General features: G+C 40.6%; 1 protein-coding gene across 7 annotated transcripts in view; it reads right to left on the reverse strand.

Moving 5' to 3' along the window:
- Positions 1–22363, reverse strand: part of akap13a (A-kinase anchoring protein 13a) — an 89881-nt gene that overhangs the window by 56673 nt on the left and 10845 nt on the right. For all 7 annotated transcript variants that reach the window (XM_088296010.1, XM_088296012.1, XM_088296011.1 and 4 more), the window contains exons 2-7: positions 15438–15481; positions 8380–8569; positions 6896–7059; positions 6644–6815; positions 3808–3991; positions 141–330 (exon numbers count right to left, since the gene is read on the reverse strand). In XM_088296010.1, the coding sequence (XP_088152136.1) occupies positions 141–330; positions 3808–3991; positions 6644–6815; positions 6896–7059; positions 8380–8569; positions 15438–15470 (933 nt within the window). In that variant the 5' untranslated portion in view covers positions 15471–15481. The remainder of the gene's footprint in view (positions 1–140; positions 331–3807; positions 3992–6643; positions 6816–6895; positions 7060–8379; positions 8570–15437; positions 15482–22363) is intronic.

Below are 22363 nucleotides of genomic sequence, written 5' to 3' on the forward strand. Positions count from 1 at the left end.
CGGGAAATGACGAGGTTAAGAGCGCAGTTGACTGTGTAATTGCATAAGGTGTTCCGTCGCTAATACAAACCGAGCCGGTGGGGTGAGAAGTCGAGGGCAGGGAAAAGACAAACAATCAAACGCCGAGTTCCGTGACTCACCTTGGCGTGGAGATGACTCGTTAAATGCAGCAGCTGCTCCACGCTCCGGCCAAGGCTCGGCGGGTCGCGGCCTGGGTACACGCTTTGCGTCAGGGCGTGCAAGCCGGGGTGGCGGCAAACCACGCGGGCGTCTGTCGGCACCAGCTCGACGCGCTGGGGCCCTCGGTCCGACTCGGTGTCTGCTTCAGCCCTGCCGCGGAATAAACACTTAGATCATCCCCCGAAGGAAGGAGCTCAGCCCCGATTGGCCCATCAAGCACAGAGAGTTTTAACAGTGATGTCAGCTGATCCGCACCCCCCCCACATTTGCTGCCGTAATCCATTTACAGTGAAAGCAAAGAAAGTCATTGTGGTTGTTAACGAGTCTTTTTTTAGCTGTTTAGAAGATAGTGGGTCATGCAATGAGAACATTGTCATTAAAGCTGCAAGCAGGTTTCGTGACAAATACTCAAAAAGATTTGCAAATTGCGACGCCAGCGTGGGGTGTCAAACTCATTTTTGTCATGGCCCACATTGTTGTTACGTTTTTTCTCAGAGGGTCGTTATGACTGTGAAATCATATAAATGATTCAGCACCCTCTCGTATCATTACATATAAATAGTTTTGAAATCAGAAGTTGAGGATTGTTTGTTCAACTATTGTTCAAGTCACTATAAAAATGGGTATGTATATAGCACTAGCTCAAAATTATTATTCATTATGTAAAACAATTTGAAATTTGACTTTAGCCAGTATCATGAAAGTTGCGGGCCACACAAAATGATGTGATGGCCCAGATCTGGCCCCCGGGCCTTGACTTTGACACCTTTGTATCACATTTACACATCACCTTGATGAATAGTAAGTTATGACATCAGAAGCCAGTAAAAAAAAAAAAAATCAGTGTTTGTTTTAATACTTTTCAGTCAACTTCAAAAGATGAGATGGTTAAAAAAAAGCAATTTGCAATTGTTGGCATTTTAGAAAGAAACATGAAGTCGAAGCTCATGCCAGGCCTTATTTTTCATTAACCTGTAAACGAGGCACTTTTTCCTGCATCCTTTTTGTTGTTTTTGCGCCTGTGAAAGAGTGGGGGGATAGCGGCCAGCCAAGCGGCACCGTTTGCGCAACGCTGGGTGGACCACATTTCGCTCCAGAAGTCACCAGTGACCTCACCCCTCATGTGGAAAATGTCATTAATCGTGATTAAGGGAGGAGAAGCGTTTGCTCGAGTGGCATGTAAAAGCGGAAGGTTCGCTTGAGCGTCCCTCACATGGCACTGTGACTTAAATTGTGTTCTGCAGCAAAGCTGGGAGATTTATGTTGAGAGAAGAGAAGGTCCATCTCCACTTGAAGCCATCTCTCAGTCCATTTAGCAAATAGCCGCTTCATATCACACAATAAAGACAATCTGACCTCATTAGCGCGTCGGTGTGAGGAACTCATTGCAAGGAGAACACATGGCATCCCATCGGCAGTTAAATCTGTGAAGATGACCCCGCTTGTCTGTGTGCGTGTGTGTGTTTGTGGTTGTAGAAGTGTGGTAAACGCATCATTAGACAGAAAAGTCGTAACCAGGGCTTTTGTGTGGCAGAATAGTTTTCCATTGCTATGGTTTCAGTGTGGAAAAACACCAGAAGAACCTTTCCAATGTGCCCTCAAAGAGGGTTTAATGTTCATCGCCACAGTGATCGGCCAACTTGTCCGGTTTGTGGCGCTGCAGCAAGAGAGTTTTAAGTAACGTGTAATCCAACTGAAGACTGCTTAAGCTTCATTTTACTTGTACTGTCCAGTTAAATGCTAGGCTAAGGCGAAAACAAATGCCATTGTTTTGTTTTTTATTTGACAACACATTATTTCCGCTCTCAAAATGTTGCACTTGTCTGCACCATTTTGTTTTAGAAAATAGATCCCTTAAAGTCTGCACCTTTGGTACGATTATTGTTTACATTGTACAACCCATTCAGAAATATTACCATTGTGTAATTTTTTTCCACCCAAATGTTTTTCTTGTGAAATTATGTAAATGTACGCCAGATTTCTAACGTGTCATTCTATGGGGGCTCGGGAGCGTCCTGGCCCATGAAGAGGTAAAATGAGCGATTGAAGCCCATTGAAATGCATTGGGATTTATTCATTTTATTTTATTTAAAAAAAACTAAACTACTTCCCAGTTCTGACGAAGCTGTGTGGTCTTAGTGTCGCCTGTATTTAATGACTGGATGTTTTTTTAGACTAAGAATGAGTGAAAATAGTTCGGTTATCTACCTTTAGTTGTCCTTTTTTTTTTTTTTTTAATTGATCACTGTAATGCCTCATTGCACAAGGAAACTGGGTGAGCCAAATTCCCGCAACAATATCTGCTTAGAGGTTAGTTGACTCATTGCTTTATTTATTGCATCACTCATGGTTTGAAGCCTTTAAGAATGTGTTCGTGATGATGACGTAGGGCAGGCATTTACTTTTGTGACGTAGAAAAAGGCAGGACAGCGGACTTTGAAGTGCAAAACTCAAGTGTTTGTTCTTTGGATTTTAATCAATGCCAACTTGATACATCAGTGTTTTTTTTTTTCTTTTCATCATGTTACATTAGCGATTGGATGTTGATTTTTTTTTTTTTGAGGGGGGGGCAAAAGCAAATACAAGGTATAATACAACTTTTTTTTTTTTTGCTTACAAGGATTCCTCCCAACAGCGACAATATGTATGTTAGTCCGGAGTATAAGACGACTTTTTGGAGAATTTTATTTATTTATTAAAAAAAAAAAAAAAAAGAAAACGAAGCCAAGGACGACAGTACAGGTCAGACTGGCCTCCAAAAATACCTTTTCCTATATGAATACGCGTTCGAAAATATGCTCTTAGCATGCACTGCTTCATTACAAATATTCAGCAACTCAGATCGTTTCTGCCGTTTGGTTATTTAGAGTGCCCTACTGACAGCACTGTGTGTCAGGCAGTACAAGGAAATGAAACAGCTCAAGCACAAGCTGCTGATTGCTTTATAAAATAGGCTGCATTCAGAAATTAATGGAAGAGGTGCGCGCTCTGCCGCTCCAAACACACACACAGTTTGTGGTGTTACGCCATCAAAGTGACTTTCCAAACACACCCTGTGTTGACAGTAGCAAACAAGTTCGGGTTGGACGAAATTCTGCGTCTAAGAAAAATGTTTCTTTTTAGTTTAAAATGGCTTACCTTACCTAAACTAGAATCCTGAGTCACATTGCGGCCAAAGATATAATCCTGGTTGGTTATTGTGCCTTTGAGTGTTGCAAATTGTAAATCCTTGTTGTGGCAAACACCACATGCTAGTGGCAGCAGCAGAGTGACGTTACACAACAGTTGCCATGACTACACTTCTTTGTATTCTAATTCTTCTTCTGCTTCCACTTCCTCTTCTACTCTCTATGGCTGGTTGTCATATACTTTTAGTGCATCACCGCCAGCTTCTAAAGCATGCTATGCTAAGAAGGCGGCCACCATTGTTAATGCATGACCACTATTACTACTTCATTGCCTTTTTTTCTTAAAGCATCAGTAGTTTATGGCCCTGACAAAAAGAAACAATCTCATCACTCCCCAGGAATGATAATTCTATATTACTAGTAGAATCGCCACCACAGTACATCGAGACTCAGCACAGCCTGTTGCAGTGAAGAGCCCATCAGCTGAGCGGAGACTCACTGTGCAAGGAGCTGCTGGAGGCTGTCGTGACCCCGTAGCGCTGCGATGGCAGCGGGCGTGTCGCCCTGCTTGTTTGGCAAGCGAGCCGCATCCCTCGCTCCCGGCTGCCACAGCAGGAAGCGCGTGACACGCACCAAGCCTCGCCGGGCCGAAAAATGCAGCAGGGTCTCCCGCGGGTGCAGATCTACAAACACCAGAATGGAAATGAATACAGTGGACAGTCTGCACTGTTATATTTTTTAATACAGAACATTCAGCACTTTATCAATGTGTAACCACATATATTGCATAAGGGACGGGAAGTTTAAGTAAATTTACTACCCCGCAAACAACTAGATTGCAGCACAACCTGAGGCGAGCAAAAGTCATGGCTCGCAATCTGATTTGGGTTAGGGTGTATGTTAGGGTTATGTTTAGGGTGACGGCCTTTTACTCTTTCAATACTTTCTCATAATAACTAGGAACCCAATCAACATCAATATGCAACACTTTTATTTATTTTTTTTTTTTTTTGCTCTGCCACTGTCACTGGTGAGTTATTTTTAGAACAGGCCTCTGGGCTATTTATTTGTTGTTTAGGGCTACGTAGTGCCCATTGTCTCCATGTTGATGACTGCTGTTTCCGTGTCTTCAGAGCTCCTTTTTTTGGTTCTTTTACAAATGTTTCGTCTCTGTCACTCAAGCTGTCTTTACTGATCATGCCACTGGAAAAAAAAACAAAAAAAACAGGAAAAATAATATCCAAAGCAAATCAACATAATTGTCAGAACTTGCTCGATATACTGTACTATCAACCAGAGACTTTGGGTTCCTAGCTAATCGTGGGTGTTTACCAGCGTTTAAATTCTAAATTGCTAAGAACCAGCGGCCCACAAAACAGCGGACTCACTTAGCAGCATAAGCCGACAGAGGAGCAAGCAGGGGCCGTGTGAACAGAGGCGGAAGCACAGCTAGTGACACACAAATGGGCTTGCGACAGTTGCTGATAATTTGACCTACAATGCCCTAAAAAGTAAAAAATAATATGCACAGCACATGACATCCAATACTCAGGATTTATTTCCTACTACATATTTATTACAGACTACTTGGGAACAATTACTACCCAACAAGTGTTAAGCCATAGAGAAGAAGCAGGCCTACGGAGCTCAGATTCGATTATCAGCCCAAGCCAACAACGAAGCAAGTGGAGGTGGTGTGAGCGGAGGCGGTGTGAGAGGAGGCAGAAACACGGCTGTCGAGGTGTACTATGGCTCTAAGGATTGCCTTTATGTCAACAAAGCCTTGACAATATGACTTCGAGCGTGTGTTTCTGCATATATATATATATATATATGGTCACTGTATTCAATTGTGTTTGAACCAACCACGCAGCACACTAGAGGTTGTACACTACTACTCAAGCTGGACTGCGTCCCTGTTCGCCTGACAGAAAACGGCTATTGTGCGGCGTGACTGGAGCAACGTCTGTCACCGCTACCGTCGCCACCTATCCATCTGTAGCCATCAGTCATCTGACAGAGCCGATAAACGCGTCCCACTCGTCTTTCATTGAGACGTTGACACACGGCGAGACGATGACGGTGGCGTCTAAGAGGCTGTGTCCTGTGCTCACTTAAGGAGTTTATCTGTGTGGCCTTTACTGACCATGTCACTTGATGATGCGGCAATGAGAAAATTAGAATTTTCAAGGGTAAAAAGGTCCGTAAAGACAAGACACAAACTGTTCCAGAAGATGTTGTTTAAGATAATTTTGACTGTCTCTCTATGCCAACTGCGAGGACTTCTGTGATCCAAATGTGTATGGCTTCCATCAGACGGCGGGGGCGGGCGGGGGCAGACATCTTCATTTGATTAGTGATCATAACTGCATTTTGCTTTGTTGACGGTTTTCACTCGCGAGCCTGTCTGCGTTTGGTCAGACTGGTTTATGAAAGCAGAGCGCATGCTCATGAATCAGTTTTTTTTTGTTGTTCTCATTTTTCTAGCAGTTATTAGTCAACAACAACAACCTTCTTTTCGTTTTTTTAAGACTTATTTCTCTAAATTATATGTATTCTTTTTGGTAATATTCTGACGTTTTTCCTAATATAAGCACTTATTTTCCAAAGTATTCTTGCTTTTTTCTTCCCGGAAAAAATGCCCTTTTTTTAAATTTTACTTTTCTGAAGTCATTTTACCCTAAATTTACATTCATTATTATCAATATACATCACTTGCCATAAGAGTTTCTCAAAAATAAAATGGAGTTTGGAAAAAAAAAGTTCCAATTCAGACATCATGGATTCAGATACGGGCTCCAACCTGTGTGGATGTTAGCAGGTTCTCCTCATGTCTGAATGTTTTTTTCTCTCAAGGTACTCTGGAGTACTCTTTCCTCCCAAATTCCAAAAAACATGCATTCTAAGTTATATTATGACTGGAAATTGTCTGGAAATGTGAATGAAAGCGTGAAAGTTTGATTGTCTGTTTTTTTTTGTGCCCTACGATTGTATGGTGATCTATTTAGAGTATACACTGCTTCTCGCCCAAAGTCAGCAGGGATAACCTCCAGCGCAACCGTGACCCTAATGAGGATAAGCGGTCAAGAGGATGGATGGTAAGATTTTACTATTATCTTTTCATTGTAAAAAAAAGACATTTCTAAAAGTATTGAAAGTAACATTACAACTTATCATTTCGCCCCAGAAAAAATTACTTTTTTTCTTAAAAATAAATATATGTACCACAACTTTATTCCTTACTCCGCCCCAATTTTTTTTTGCATTTTTTTCTACAAAATAAATTAAAAAATAAAAAGATAATTTTTGGTAGTTAACTGTATGACACATCTTACCAGCACAATCGGAGCATTGGTTCCCGAGCAAATTCCATCCCGGCGGTAACGAGATATGGTGGAGGGCCAAGGCCAGACTCTCATCCAGACGCTCGCACTCGAGCAGGGGGATGTGACACTCATCCAGGAGCAGCGCCCCGTCCAGGCCATCTGTGCGGCCCACCGTGCTAACCTGGGTAGTAAAGCATGTAAAGCTGAAAATATCATTTCTATGTTAGCATTAGAAATTCTTATGAGTGGGTCAAAGCTCACCAAAAACTGGGCCATGTCAAAAGCCAAGTCCTGAACAAAGGTGAAGCGCTGCTCCGCTAAAGGAGCAACATGAGACGGGAACATCGTCAGCTCGTCGGAGGCCTCATGGTCGCCGCGAGTGACAGCACACAGTGTGACCGAAACCTCCTCGCAACAGCCGTGAGCTGCATGAAGAAACGAGAACTTGTGCTTGCAATTCAACATTTTTCAAGAAAACAAATTGTAATATTGCAATTTTTGTTTGCACAGTAATATAATTTCTCAGAAAATGTATTTTCTTACTACGTTCACTTAATTTAACATGCAAAGCCACTTGACCAGTTTGTGCAATTACTGGGAATTAGTCAATGTTTTTGTTCTTCCAAATGCCATCGGTCATATTTTATTCAATTTTATTTTCTTTATACCTTTTCCAATGCACCAGACTATTTTTTTGTTTGCCTGATGTATATTGGCAAGAATTCTATTGAGATTAATTACCATAAAATTGTATTGTCCTGTATTGTCAAATATCTTATCAACCTTTAGCCAATGAAAACAACAAAGGAAAAGAGGCTAATATTCAGGCAGGTGGATTTGAAGTGAAACACACATTTGTTTAAAATGGAGAACAGGCTGAGGGAAGAAGATTAATCATTTATTCAATCTTCTCTTGTCCTCTGCAAAAATCCCTAACTTCCTCTTGCAGGCTTGCTGTGACGACAGACCAATATAAAGCCGCTATGATTATTGCATTTGAAAGCAGGAGAGAACTTATCAGTAAACATCTGTGATTATGACGATATACCCTTTTACATTATGTGATATCTCCGCTATTAAGGCTCTCTATCTAAGCAGTAGAGCTCCCATTTTAGTTGTTTATTTACCAATGACAATGGGGTATTTTGATCACTTGATTATTACGTGACCGGAAGAGAATTTCCTATTGTGTAGTTCAAAATGAATGGAGCGAGGAGAGCAAAAAAAAAAAAAAAACTATTTCTAGAATTAAACACATCTGCATAATATTTTGCCCAGTTCTGTGAACAGAAGGGCATGCAAACAAACTAGCAGATGCTTGTATGGAACATGTTACCTCCTAAAATAGAAACCAATGAAAAAACTGAGTAGAAATCTTTTAACGGATCAGACTGATTCTATTCTTTATTAACTGCAATGATGACTTTTAAGCAACTGATTTAAATTCTTAACTGCCATACATGTGTAAAAATAAGTTAAATAAAATGTACGATTAAAAAAAATTAATGTTCTCCTTTCATAATATGAGATCAATTTATGAGTTTATGCAAAATTGTAACCGATTAATTGCATTTTTATTCATTTAAATGGGACACGTTGACTCAGTTCTCGAACATTTAGGTTGGTGATGTCACGTAAAAATTATATTCATACACAGAGGTTCCAAGTTTCAATTGTTTGCTCTTTTCAGTGTGCCGTTAATATTTATTAATTGTATTAATGGAAGAGGTGAAATTCTATTTTACCGGGACACAGCGCTTGCAGGGTGTCATGTCCGCTCCTCAAGGTGCTGCTCAGGTGCCTCTGCGTGCTGCCGGCAAACAGCAGGTAGTAGTCGGCGGTGGCGGTGGTGGTGGCAGTGGTGGTGGCGGCGGCGCCCTCCTCATCCACGGCCAGCTCTTCATCGGTGAGCTGCACTGTGATCACGCAGCGGCCCTGCACGCAAGGGTGGACACAAAGGTGCTCTATAACAATCTTTTTCACAACCTTTATTGAACCAAGACACACATTTTAGTTCATAAAAATCTAAAGGCAAAGGTCGAAACAAAAATTCTCAAATAATGATCACATCGCAATGTACTCACAAATCGATTCGCAGTGTGAAATAGGGTAATGTTTAATTGAAAGCTTATATACTCTCAGAAAGACTGATTGATTCTGTTGTATGAATGGCAACAGGCGGCGAAACAGGTTTGTTCTAACTTTTGCCATCTAATGAAAGAGCATTTAATTGTTTTCCTTGTTACTACAGTTCATTGAAAAAGACAGATGGCCAAAGATAGACTTGGAATAATAAATTATTTTCAGACAAATAACGAGTAATTGGACCATTTGCCTGCGGCACCCATGATGATGGAATTGGAAAAGCAAATGACATTATTCAAAAACAATTCTGGCTTTTTGTTGCTCTCCCTTTTGGGACTTGCTTTAGTTATTTTTTATTCAACTAACTTGTTTTCATTTACGCAGAAAGTAAATGTTCCGTCTGCAAAAATTACCCATTTGTCAAAACATAGTAAGTACTAGTTGTACCACCACTATTACAATAGTAATAGTACTACATAATAAGCAGTATACAAAATATCTCGGGTCAAAAGTTGTGGACAAAGCTATGCCGTTGCAACTTTGGGTAAAGGGTACCATGCTTTTGACAATGTTCATGATTGCCTTCCACTTGGCTCCTTTCTCGTCAAATAGAACACAACGCGTCATGTCTATTTTTTTTGCAGCAATTAAATTCACCAGTCACAACTTTGAAAAGCAGCCGCTAAAGCGCTTGGAAAAGTCACTAAATGTAGCAACCCAATCAGTAAGTTTGCAAGAATGGCTGCTTTTTTTTTTTTTAAACTAGCACCAACATTTCTCAGTGTATCATTGTGACTAAAGAGGAAAAACGCTTGACACACAATACATCACAGACACACTATAACTTCCTGGTATCCACCAATGTCGTGTACCTTTCAACCTTTGTCAGGAAACAAGACTTAATTTTTACGACTGCATTGTCAGCCAAAGAGTGTTGAGAACCATAAGTGCAGGCTGATAATAAAATTAATTAATTCTCAATCACCGACATCTTTTACATTAGAATATATTCATTTTGCTACGCAGACGCTAACGTTAAACATTTTTTGTGTGTTGATTTCATTAAAATCTACAAACTTCAAAATTGTACAACTTTAGGGATGTTCAGCACTTTGCTTCCATTGTACGTATTCAACAAGGTAAAGGAAATTTGAAGAAAATTATTTTTTTTTAAAGCCACAACGAAAGTAATAAAAAAATAAATAAAATAAATAAATCCTATCCCCACCCATTCCCCTAACAAAAATTATGTTACCAATTTTTTCTTTAGAGGGGAAATGATTTCATAACATTCCTAAAAATATATATACCTAGGTTAGTGGATTAACAACAATTTTAAAAGTTGCATTAGTGAAGAAAGACATCATACTTAGTCAAGAAAAGTTATCTTGCATGTACAATGTACATTTTTTTTTTCTGGTTACATTCAGACGTTTCTAAACTTTCATCCGTTTTTTTTGTTTGTTTTGGAAAAGTTGGATTTCTAATACAAAAATTATCATTCTAAATTAATGAAATGATTTCTAAACTCCAAGTCTATTTTGATCGCTTTTTAGACAGTGGGTACTGAAAACACAGGACAGGTAATAAAGCTTTTATGATTGCTACAGTTTGACCCTGGAATGTATTATTTCCATTTAGCCCTATTAGGGGAAAAACAATAGACAGCTTGCTTGCTTTATCAACAGTAGCTAGACTGTCTGTTATCATGGTGTTGTCAGTTGCATGAGAGTACTGTTAGTGAGCCAAGAAGACGTTTAAAAAAAGAAATTTAAAAAAAAACGCGCATGCACACTTGTTGTTTTTGTAAAGTCACAATTGACTGAATTGTGTGCTTGACTACTGCTCAGAATGAAGCGATGTCACCCGAGGGCATGGCGAGCAGGAGGCGAGGAGGCACCAGAAAGGGCACGATTGTTTCGGCATCAGCTTCTTTCCACCGGGGGAACTGCAACTTTATTGACACGGAGGAGGCATAATGGGGACATTTTATCCCGTCGCCTACTAATGCACGGAACTGCCGCTTAGCACTTGGGGGGTCATAGGTGCTTCCTTCTCTTGTGCAGCGTGCTAGCCTCAGGGCTTGTTTCATAGACAGGCTTGACAGCAGCGCTAAAAGAGTTTGGGAAAATGCAGGCAAAGAGCCAAATGGGTTATTGGAATAGGGCAGAAACAGGACCTCGAGTAATTAGAGTACTTCGATTCAAAAAATTGCTGCAGAGTTCTTATGCCTCGAGTACCCGCTTATTCGCGTGTAAACTGACAGGAAGAAGGTCAACTTCACAATAAACTTTACTTCCCAAATATTATCCAGCCGTCAGTGCCTAGGTATGCTTTTATTTTGAAGTTGTAACACTGGAAGCGAATCGCAGCATAAAGGTTGACTTGACTCTTCAAGACTGTTTGGGGCGTCAAACTGTTGCTACCCAAGATAACAGCAAAGCATTGTCTTCAAATAACGTTCAATCGCTTATTAAGGTCGACAAACAAACATTTTAATTACACTAAATTCAAGGGGTAGTATGTAAATTAGTAGTATTGTTAAATCCCAATTTGGGCAAAAATTCTGAATGGGACACTTGCAGACACATTTTGGCAAGTAAGCGGCTCATAAAAGATTGACTTAGTTGTTTAATTTCACACGTAATAGGTGGGCAGACACCCCAGACAAAATTAGTGGCATTCAAACAAGTCAGTTCATCATCCATAAAACGTCTCTTGTCGGGATAATTTCATCAAACTTGATCGTCAGCTCAATTTCCTACAGCTCACATTGTATATTGACCTTTATGTAAAGGTCACGGCCAAATGCTTGCACACCATTTTGCCTTAATAGTTTCAGGATGTAATGCCACACAACTGGCCAATTATCTCCCGTCGCAGGTGTTCCTGGCACATGAGATTTTGAAAGGCACACAATCAACTTTTTTGCTACCTTTTTTGTACCTATTCTTTTTTATTTTATTTTATTTATTTATTTTTTATGGCCTAAATGACATGCAAATATTACAGCTACTGCTTTAGAGTAGGTTAGTGACTGTGTGGACAGTTTCTTATCTGATCATTGATTATTTATTTTATTATTATTTTGTAACAAATTTGGGTTTGTGCGTTTTAAAACAATTTACCATAAATGTTGGCGCACACACCAAAGTGACATCATGACCAATCAATGGAGCTGCTAAAGCATTCAGCACATCATGAAGGCTGGACCTAAACAGAAACCGAGCATGCTGACAGAGCAAAGAGAATTGCAGATAAGTACAAATTCTCTGCCAGAAAAACAAAACAATCAAATGAACAACACCAAGTGCAATGATAAGTAAGCCTTTCTTCTTGTGGGCCCGGGCTATGTATTCTTACTCCATAATAAAATACTAAAGTGCTCTCACAAAGTCGTAGAGTCATTATGAAAGCATAAAATCTGATGATAAATAGGAAACAAGCTAATGCAAAACTGTAAATATGGTGGTAAGTGAGTATGACTACTTGGAATGTATTTGTACAACGGGCTACGCTAATGAATGAGTGAAGTCAGAATTCCAGTAACTTGCCCACAATTATTTCTAACCTTGAAATGATGCATGTCAGGTCAGTTGTAGCACGCGGACCCATGTGCTCGGTACAGTGACTGCTGGCTATAATTCTACATGATCACTAGTACACACAGATCGAGCACCCTGTGTCAAACACACAGTCAGGCAGTCGGATAAAAGTTTGCATGGCGTGCCAAAGCGCAAGCAGCAGACTTTTGGTATGCGATGGGAGTCTTGTGAAGGGCCGAGTAGTGAGCGCGGTAAATGAGATGTAGAGAGGCGGAGGCCAGCAGGCATGACATTGTCTCCATTAAAAACTCATCTCTTATCGTGGGCCCAGATAGGAAATTAGGAGGTTCAGGCAGCACTGAGCAGATTGCCAAGTCGGCAGATCTGTGACTCTGCACTCCATGCCAGAATAAAAACATATTAGAGGGGAAATAAGATCCGCACAATCACAAGGAATAAGTGCTAGCGGAGTCCATTTAGCAAAGTAGTTGCTCAAATTATTCCTGACAGCAGTGAAGCAATATTTTTCCTCATTTGTTTTGGCCTCAAATTAATATCCGCTCACCACAAATAACATTACCAGCTTGGCGACTTGTGAAAAAAAAAAAATAAAAGGAGGCTTTAGAAGAGTGGCTATCGATCCGTCGGCGATGACTGCATTTGTACAAATGCAGTCATGAGGAGTTGCTCAGAATGATAAGTGGCTGTCACTTTCCATCAGTGGCGCAAAAAGGAAGTAGGGGACAATTACACCTCTATGATTCAGCAAAAGTAGAAAAGTTTAGGCCAGGCATTTACAAGGGCCTCTTGAAATCGCGATTTATCACTTTGGGGGTGGTACAAAAAGCCCCAAAACGCAATCAATCGAAATGAAATTGGGTGGACGCATTGGAGACAAAAGAGAAGCATGGATTAAATTTAAGAGGAAGTAGGACTTTTTGGTTAAAAGTAGCCATTTTGGGATCAGTTTCATGTTTCTTGCTAGGGTTGTCACTATCTAATATATTTGGAATCTACTATTGTATAAATTACCCCAATGATTAATCAAATAATTGGAGAAAACTTGCATTAGTTTATTGATTTTTTTAAATGATTACTGTTTACAAACTGATCATTGTTTTGTTTTTTTAAATGATTAAAAAAAAACTCAAAAATATCTCAGGGATCCATCCTCGAAATTGAATAGGAAATCAACCATTTGGGTTTGAAGCAGCCACGACTTGGTCTTAAAGAAGTGAATCCTAAAATGTTCTTTACAAGAATAAGTTCTATGCAGGCCCACCAGTCAAAACGTGGCAATTGGATTAATGCGTTTGCGGAATAAGAGTTAAGCAGTAAAATCCACCTGTTTTTCGCCATCTCATGGGGAGGCCATTGCTCACTTTTGTCGACTGAAAATGACATCACAGTGACTCAGGCGTCAGCTAACAACCAATCATTGTTCAGCTTCAGAAAACATGTGAACAAAATCAACCAGTAACTTTCTGGCTTCCGAAATGGGAACCAGCGAGCTGATGTTAAACACGAGGCACACTTTTCCCACCCTGATGCGCTGAAAGCAATCGAAGCTGTCCCCTGAACATCTCTTTCATCTAGGAACCGTTAAGAATTGGATGAAGGGAGCAATGACCCTTTTTAATTGGAAGGGAGGATTATATCTGGTTACCTATGATTGCTTAATTATTAATATTTTTTGTTTTGTGAAGAGTATGTCCTTTAAAACGTAAATCGCGAGTTTAGCACAATATCCCGTCAATGGCACATATGTGCACAATGCGTTCAGGTGCCATTCACGTTATTTGTTAACTTTGTTTTACTTCTCCTCAGTGCTCTGGGGCGTATAATAAACCTCAATAAGACCTTCTCTTAAAATGCCTAATGAGGCAATGAACCAGACTGGTTCCGCGTGAAATCAGAACGCCACTGTAAACTGTAGATAACGCTGTCGAGAGCAGAACGCTTGTCCCAGACTTATCTAACTTCCTCTGTGTGCCTTCCTTTAGCCTGCAGAGTGTGAGTGCCCGGAACGCTCGAGCAATGCACTTGAACTGAATGCTAAAATTGGATGCATGGATGCCATTAACTACAGTAATTGGACAACTAACTTGGGGGAATTGGTTTGCGGTCAGTTGTTGAGCACTTCCTTCACCTGAAAAGAGATGCATGTGGCAAAAGGACTGGGAAGCAAACCACACAAGATTCCCGCCCTGTCAATGAAAGATTTGATTTCCAGTCAGGTAGCCATTTCACAGCCTCAGCCGAACGTGTAAGGAAAAAGCAAATGACAATGACAGGATTCAAATCAAGTTTTGTTTTTCCCTTCTGGGATTTGCATGTTTTTTTACCTGATGCTAAATATTTGAAACAGTATTTTTTAAATGAAATTTAATCCAGCAACTCCCACAGATATAATGGGGGAAAAAATTCTGATCATTTGTGACAGGGCCACTTGTTCTTTCTAGCATTTGGTGGCCACCATAATTTATATTGCATACTTGTATTTTTTTTATTTTGTTTTCGACTCCAACTCCAATTGAGATGGATTGTAGCAGACCACAAAATGATTCATATCGCTCCAAAAATGCCTTTTCCCATCTGCATTTGAGTCAAACAACATCCCTGGGCCACTAATTGCTTGTTGGTGTTTAGTGGTCACCGTCAGCAACCAGATACGAAGACTTCATTGGGCATAGCAGTATCACAGTGGCATTCTTCCAATTGCGAGTCATCCTCTCGAGCGTGTCAACAGAGAGCCATCTGCTATGCTATGCGATGCTATAAATACGCGATAACTGTGTTTTTGACAGTGTGTTTACATCACAACTGCATTTTGAAGCGGAAGACCGCAGAACCTTTTTTTACTAGGTCTTTGTTGTATAAACATACCCTATGACGCGATGGGATGTAATCATAACTCAGGATACTGCTCTGGTTGCAATATATCTCGCTGCATACAAAACCCAATTTACATACACTCAGTCAATACAACAGTTAGTGCTCAACCATCCAGCTCGAAGAAATTACAGAACACGAGGGTCCGGACAGTAACGCGCAGAGTGATAAAAGGTACTTCTTGTTAACAGCCTGCACACCTGAGAATAGACGCCAGGCACAAAGCAGATGGTTGTTTGCACAGGCAAAGCAGTTTCTGTGAGGCAAATTGTGATACTTACATAGAGCGGAGCTTGCTGGGGAGTGAGTTTCATGTCCCTGCGAACTGTAAAGGTAAGAGACAGAAGCAGATGAACATTTCGCACATTACAAATTTCATCATGTATTCAGAATGTTTAAAAAGTGGTCTGAACAAAGCGCGACGCAGCGGGGGAAAAAAGCGTAGAATCAAAAGCATCACACTTTAACTAAGGCTCATGTCCATATTTCCATGGAATTCTAGGTGCCTCACACATCCCAAAAAGCAGTTCAGAAAATTCTGGAACATTGTTTGCAGGCCATTTATACGGAGCCCGTAAGGTGAGATGGAAGAAGAAAAAAAAAACTTTACGCTTTATCCCCAAAAAAGGAGTGAGAGAAAACGCACAGGGTGATTTGCTTTGGTTTTTTTTATTTTTTTGCGAGGAACGCATTTTTTTTAAATGCTCGTTTATCGCACTTCAGTCAGTTTGGCTGAATTATACAATAATCAGCTTCAAGCGGTCAAGAGATGCCCTCTCTTGATTAGTACTTGCTTCAGATGTCTTTGGTTTGTTTGGAATCTATGCTTAATATCAAGAACTGATCTTATTTCAAGCCGACCCGCGCACAGGTGAACACGCTCTATCTTTGTTGCTTTTGTTTACCTGGGAGATGACCTGGAAGTACATAAACGCCCATTTGGAAAGAAAAAAAAAAAAGTATTCCCTTGCAAAAAAAAAAGAGTTATCTTGCAATTTTGCGCTTTTGTTGCAAAAAATACAGAATGTATAACAAATTTCCAATTTTATTTCTCACTTTCCATGGGGTGCTATCCATATTAGATTTGAGAGATTTGAGAGGCAGTTAGTCAAATTTGTTTAGTTAGAGTTTTTCAAAGATATACAGTAGTCCTAGAATTTGCACAAAATGGCTACTTGAAACCTGTTTCATTTTAGGTGTTGGTCTTTAAGACTTTGTTGTGTGTCCTGGCATAGTAGACACATCCTCTGAATTTTGTGTCGCTTTGTGACATTCGTGTCTGACGCTAACTTTTAATATTACAGGGCACAATACTCATGTGCTTACATGCATACGTTGATTTTGATAAGGACTTTCAAAACAATGGTGACTTTCTGGGTATGTTAAATTAACCAAAAAGGTGAATACAAATAAAACAAATCAATTCCAAGTAGGCTCATTGGATTGTTATCGCCCCACGTATTATCCCGTCTTGGCCTAACGCAGCTAAGCACTTGTAAATCAATCGATAGCCAATGTACACCCTCGGTACTATGGAAGCGCCAGAACATTGCTGTTGACAAGGTGACAGTTAAGCTCGACCTTGGCACTCGTCTCAACACCGTGGGAGGGTTAACAGCGGAACACGCATGCACGCATGCACGGCAGAACACACACTTGCCAGCTAACCAAAACCACCAGTCTGTGTTGGCCTTGGTTCGTACCGGGGCAGCTGATGGAAAGAAAGGGGGTGGTGGTTGAGGGGGCTTGGCTTCAAAATTGGGCCAAACATTTATTGAGCCGTTAAGGCTTTGTGCCACCTTCTATCATCGGCGAGTAAAAATAACAAGAAGAGGTCCCGTGACCTGCCGCTATGAAAACACGCTTGTATATGGCTTTGCGCCAGAAAGCTCAGTTAGCCGGATTTACAAGCTCACATATGATCTCAGAAAGACCCCCCTCTAGTTTCTAAAAGGGATCTGGTCGCGTTCACAGTCTCATGTCACAGAGCTGGCGTTCTCCTCAGTTTTCCTTTGTTTACTGTTCCCTAGCACTTAAAACGACTCCTTGCTGAACTGAGTGCTTAGCGCTTAATAAATCACACGAAACTACAAAACTGGGGTGACCACCAAGCAGGGTCACCAATCCATTTCTGCACCAAATATTTTCGTGCTTTTGTGTTGAATAAATGGTAACCCCCCTCCTCCGATGAGAATTAGATGGATCAGGTAAGGGGATAATCAGTGGTTCTAATAATACTCTGGAGTCTAATCCGCTTGCCTTAAGTGCACTGGGACAGATAGCAGCTTCTTTTCCGCGTGCATAAGTTTGATAAGACTGTCACACAATGCAGCCCGTGAGATTCTTTTGTTTGTTCCTTGGGCAAAAAATGTAAATTAGATATAACTTGTAAATTAGGAGTAATATACGGTGGCGAATGAGCCTTGATTTCAGGTACCGTTCGAATCATGTTCGGTAGGTAAGGAAAAAAAAGTGTGTTTCTTTTGCGTAAACAGGAACAGACCAAATGGCATTAACATAAAACAAGATATAAGCAGTATATACCCCAACAAATAAAATAAACATGAATGCGTACAGTAAAAATAAATATTGATCACCATGAATAGGTGATGAGTTTATGCACCTCACACCTCACAGGGAATCTCAGTTACAGCCTTCCTATATGCAGTTTGCATGTTCTTCTGGTGAGTGTTTAGTTTGCCTGCAGTATCGTGGATGGTAACCCAAAGGAGTATCAATAACTTAAAATAAGGCTGGTATCGGCACAGATACGATACCATGTTTCGGTACTCACTCACCCCTCTTGAAAACATTTAAAGTACCTTCTAAGAAGAGTGACACATGAGAATGAAATATAAAATTTTAAATGAAACATTGCTGTAGTCCGTGTAAAACAGTGCTTTGGATAAAATATGAACATGCATCAAAGTCATAAAAAACGTGTATTTGACGCAAAAATAACGTAAAGAAAAAAATTTATTAAAAATGGCTTGAAATGCAAAATCAACAATAAAAACCAATGATGACCCCATCTGATCACGTGATCAGAAGACAAATCCGGCGTTACTGTAAAATATGTATTTGTAGATGCAAATAACTACAGTTGAACAGTTGGTGCTACATTATTATGCCGCTCCCGGCGATTAAGCAATGACTCTTCCGGTCCATGTGGTGGAGAAAAGGAGACGAGAGGCACAAAATCCATGTCGTTTATTTACACTTCAAATCAGCATGTGAGAGAAGCATGGTCTACTTGTTCATGCATGACCCCGAGTAAAGACCAAACTTTAACTCAGGCCACAGCTGAATAGAATGCAGAGGGGAGAAAAAGCGATTGCCGTCTGTCTGGCGTGTGCGTGGCAACGCATGAAAATAACTTCATTTCCCAATAAGTTTATAAAAGCACACTAAGAGTCTCCCAAAAAAAAGGCGACGTGACAATACATTACCCAGCTACGGGTTATCTCTACATGTGTTTGTCGAGAGTATGATGCGGCAAGTTTTTTGCTTCCATGGTCGACATTTCAGTTGAGTGGGAAAGAAGCATTATGAAACGCGTGCAAGTATTGATTTAGTGAGTCATTCAGAGTTTCACTGTGCAGATCCGTATGTACTTGGACTTGCATTGCTTAATCGTTAAGACAATCTGCTACCACTGGCAGCATCAACCAGTTAGCCTCTGGGGCCCGAAAGCTGGCAAGATGGCATGACGTGCCGCTGCGTCTCCCCCACAATCCGTGTTGAAGCATCTGCATAGGAGCACACTTGGCTCAGTGCAGAAAACTGTCACAATTCCGTCGCCACCCGATTAGTCATTTTCCGAACGTTAATATGCAGTTGGCTTTAGTGTCGTGACCGGTGTTCACTTTAAAGTATGTCCACACGGTTAATATGACACATACTCCACCTATCTGTAGGATATACGTAGGGCTGAGTATGGATTCAGATTTCCAAAATCGATTTGTTTAGACTCACAAGGGTCCAATTCGATTCACTTTTATTTAGTTAAGGATTTCATGCAGTGCTATTTTTTCTCTCATGTGGAAGATGTTCTCAGGAGAACCAATGCTGCTAAAATATGAGTATTTACAATAAGCATAGAACCCAATGATGAATCATGTATGTTATTGAACATGACCTGATCATAACAATAATAATTTTAATCAGTTACAATCAAAGGGCAGGCTGTGTAAAAAAAAAAAATTAAAAATAAAGTGGCATAAACACACGGTAAACTCATGACATAGAGGTATCTGTGATGACACTTAGTGCCAATCCTAATCCACTCTTGAGTTGTGGGTTAAAACGCAGAGAGCTGCCTGACGGACCAAAAAAAAAGTACGGTACTGTTGCTTCTGTAACAAATTGATTTTCATACCAATAACGCTCGAGAGTTCATTAGATATTTGTAGATTATTGTAATTAGTCGCGCGTTAAAAGTTTTTGCTTGACGCTCGTTGGCACGCGGACAGGGAAAATAGCATTGAGACTAAGCTGCTTCTGAATTGTTTGGCATCCATCTAACATTGTAATCATTTTTTAATGTAATGTAGTTATTACTAGGAAATCCGTAAGCAGACGTGATATTTACGACCCAACCAGCACGCGGCTCAAAGTGATGACGTAGCGGACCTAATGTGTTCCCATTTCTCTGGGAATTTTTTCTTCACCCTTTGTCTTCATCTTCTCAAACAAGGAGAAGTGGGAGGGGGAAGACAAAGATAAAGGTTTAAGGGGAAGTCATGGATGTGGAGAGATTGATTCCCTTAATTATCCTTATGACTCGTAGCCTGCTGGTGGCTGGGTGCCTATCAGAAAATGATTTCCAAATGTTCACAATTGATTTTCAAGTCATGGAATACAAGACGAAGTCGTCGAGTTTAATAAATGCCATGTACTTTATGCCAAGCAAGTCATAAAATCAGCAACTCAACTCGACTCAAGTCAAAGTCATGTGACTCGAGACCCGCACATCTGTCCCCCCTCTCGAGCCCTCCTAGTTACGGCATTTTCATTGAAAATGCTACCCCATTGATTCTCTAAACCACATATCCTGTTCAGTTGCTGATGCAGGAGCCTAACCCAGACGAATTTGGGCGAAAGACGGCCTACACCCTGAACTGGTCGCCACTCAGTCGCAGGGCACACAGAGACGGGCAACCATTCTCGCTCACATTCACTCCGTTACTGAATGTGAAATGGGCCCACACTGCCTCCACACAAGTCAGGCGAATGCACCATGACATCGTCAGTGACTGGTCCCAAAACGCCCAACCTATTTGCTTGAACCTTTTGTTGAAGTTTGTGGTGGGTGGAGTTAGAAATAGAACACAGGGGGTTGATTGGTCGACAATAATTATCTTCTTTTGTGATGCCATGAATGATTTGAATGGGAACAAAAACAATAAGTGCAATTAAAAAAAAACCTGTGCTTCTGGTTTACAGGTTAGATAAATGTCAGTGCACCACCCTGTACGGCGTGGCCATAATTTTCTTTGTTTCATTCATTCTCAAAAGTCCCACTGGTATTCAAAGTGGAAACATGACTTTTGATGACATAAACGGGAGGGGAAATTAATGGCATGTTTTTCTAGCCATCAACCTTGCCGGACATGGAAAAAGACATTAACCTAGTTTTCTATGCTTGAAAATGGTAATTATAGCAGTTAGTTGACTGAGTCATGTCAATTTAACCTTCTAAGTCAAACAATTTCAACCAGGTAGTCACACAAAAAAAACTGGTCTCCGTTTTAATTCTGTAACAGAAGAAGTATGGGAAACGGCATCCCTCAAGGCTACCCGACACCTGCCTGCCGAGATTAAACCACCCATTAACTCAGACTAAGACTGTGGGTGCAGCCAGCCGAACAGCAGCCAAGTTATGACGTTTCAAGTCTGTTTCTTCAGTCATGTCCAAATACACAGTTATCATAAGTGAATCAATAAACTGACAGGAGAAAAATGCTGGAGTGCAACTGTTGGTGGACTTGGAGACCGCTGTGTTTATTATTTGTCTTCTGACCAGTGAATTGCCTTTTTTGGAAGCCTTAACATGCACACATGTAGGAGAAAATTTGGGTAATTTACGAGTCCTGAAAACCGCCACCCCCCGATAGTCACACAGGAGCAGAAACAGCTGCTGACGCCAGTTACGCAGAGCATAACAAAATTGGGTCGACCTGTCTATCATAACAGGGCGCATGAAAAGGTCGAAAGGGCCCATACCCAAAACCTAACAACCATTCTGGGCGAATAACCAGGTCTGCTACTTTGACAAACTTACAAACTTTTGTTTGAGTCTGCGGGAAGCCAAACATATTCAGTTTCAGGCGACAAACATCGCACGTTTTTCAAACCAACATTTACTGCAATTACTTTACAACTTTGTTGGTATATGGGAGTGAAAATAAAATAAATCGGGTTATATCACCAACTCAGGAATGGAACTCCATCGTGAACCAAGGAGCCCATGTATGGTTTGAGTTATGCTACTGAGTACGAATCAACACGGCTGAAAACATAACCACATGCATTGCTAAAAGAGTCAGATAAATCTGAAGGCAAAGATAAGACAGGCAACACTTTTCATACTGTGATCAAACGTTGCGATTACTGCGATTTCGAGTCCATGTACACAAAAAGGGTTTTTCCACATAGACATAAAGAACAGTAGTCGTACAAACCTGTTGCAAATCTCACAAAGAGTTGTCCAATTGTGTTCATGAGAACTACCCGAGACCAACCAAAAGAAAATTAACCAAACACCTGATCACATTATAGAACACCAGATAAGTCTTTGCGATAGGAACCTGATGATAAGCGGCAAGCTGAGTAACAAGCAAAGAGGCCCAGAGAAGTATGAACACAATCTGGGGCGGTCAGCATCCAGCGGGAACAGTGGGGGTCCTAGAGAGAGATTCTTGAATTGCTGCCAAAATTTAACTCAGTGTACTAGGCAGAATTGGTTGACAGTGAATTATGGAAAAAGAAAAAGAAAAAAAAAAGAAAAATAAGAAGGCTACCATTTCATTTATTGATTTTTTGCTATTTCAGATTTATTCCTAGTAGTAGAAACCTTGCATGTTCATGTTAAAGCGACATGATTACTTGGCATTCACTATAATAGCAGAAGTTGAAAACCCTCATGGCTCAAGTATGGGAGCATTTTGGCTACGCAGGGTGAAACAAGTCCTCAAATTAATGATGC

Source organism: Idiotropiscis lumnitzeri, chromosome 5 (assembly GCF_059441095.1).
Source record: "Idiotropiscis lumnitzeri isolate Australia: NSW breed Sydney's pygmy pipehorse chromosome 5, RoL_Ilum_1.0, whole genome shotgun sequence".
NCBI classification, from domain to species: domain Eukaryota; kingdom Metazoa; phylum Chordata; class Actinopteri; order Syngnathiformes; family Syngnathidae; genus Idiotropiscis; species Idiotropiscis lumnitzeri.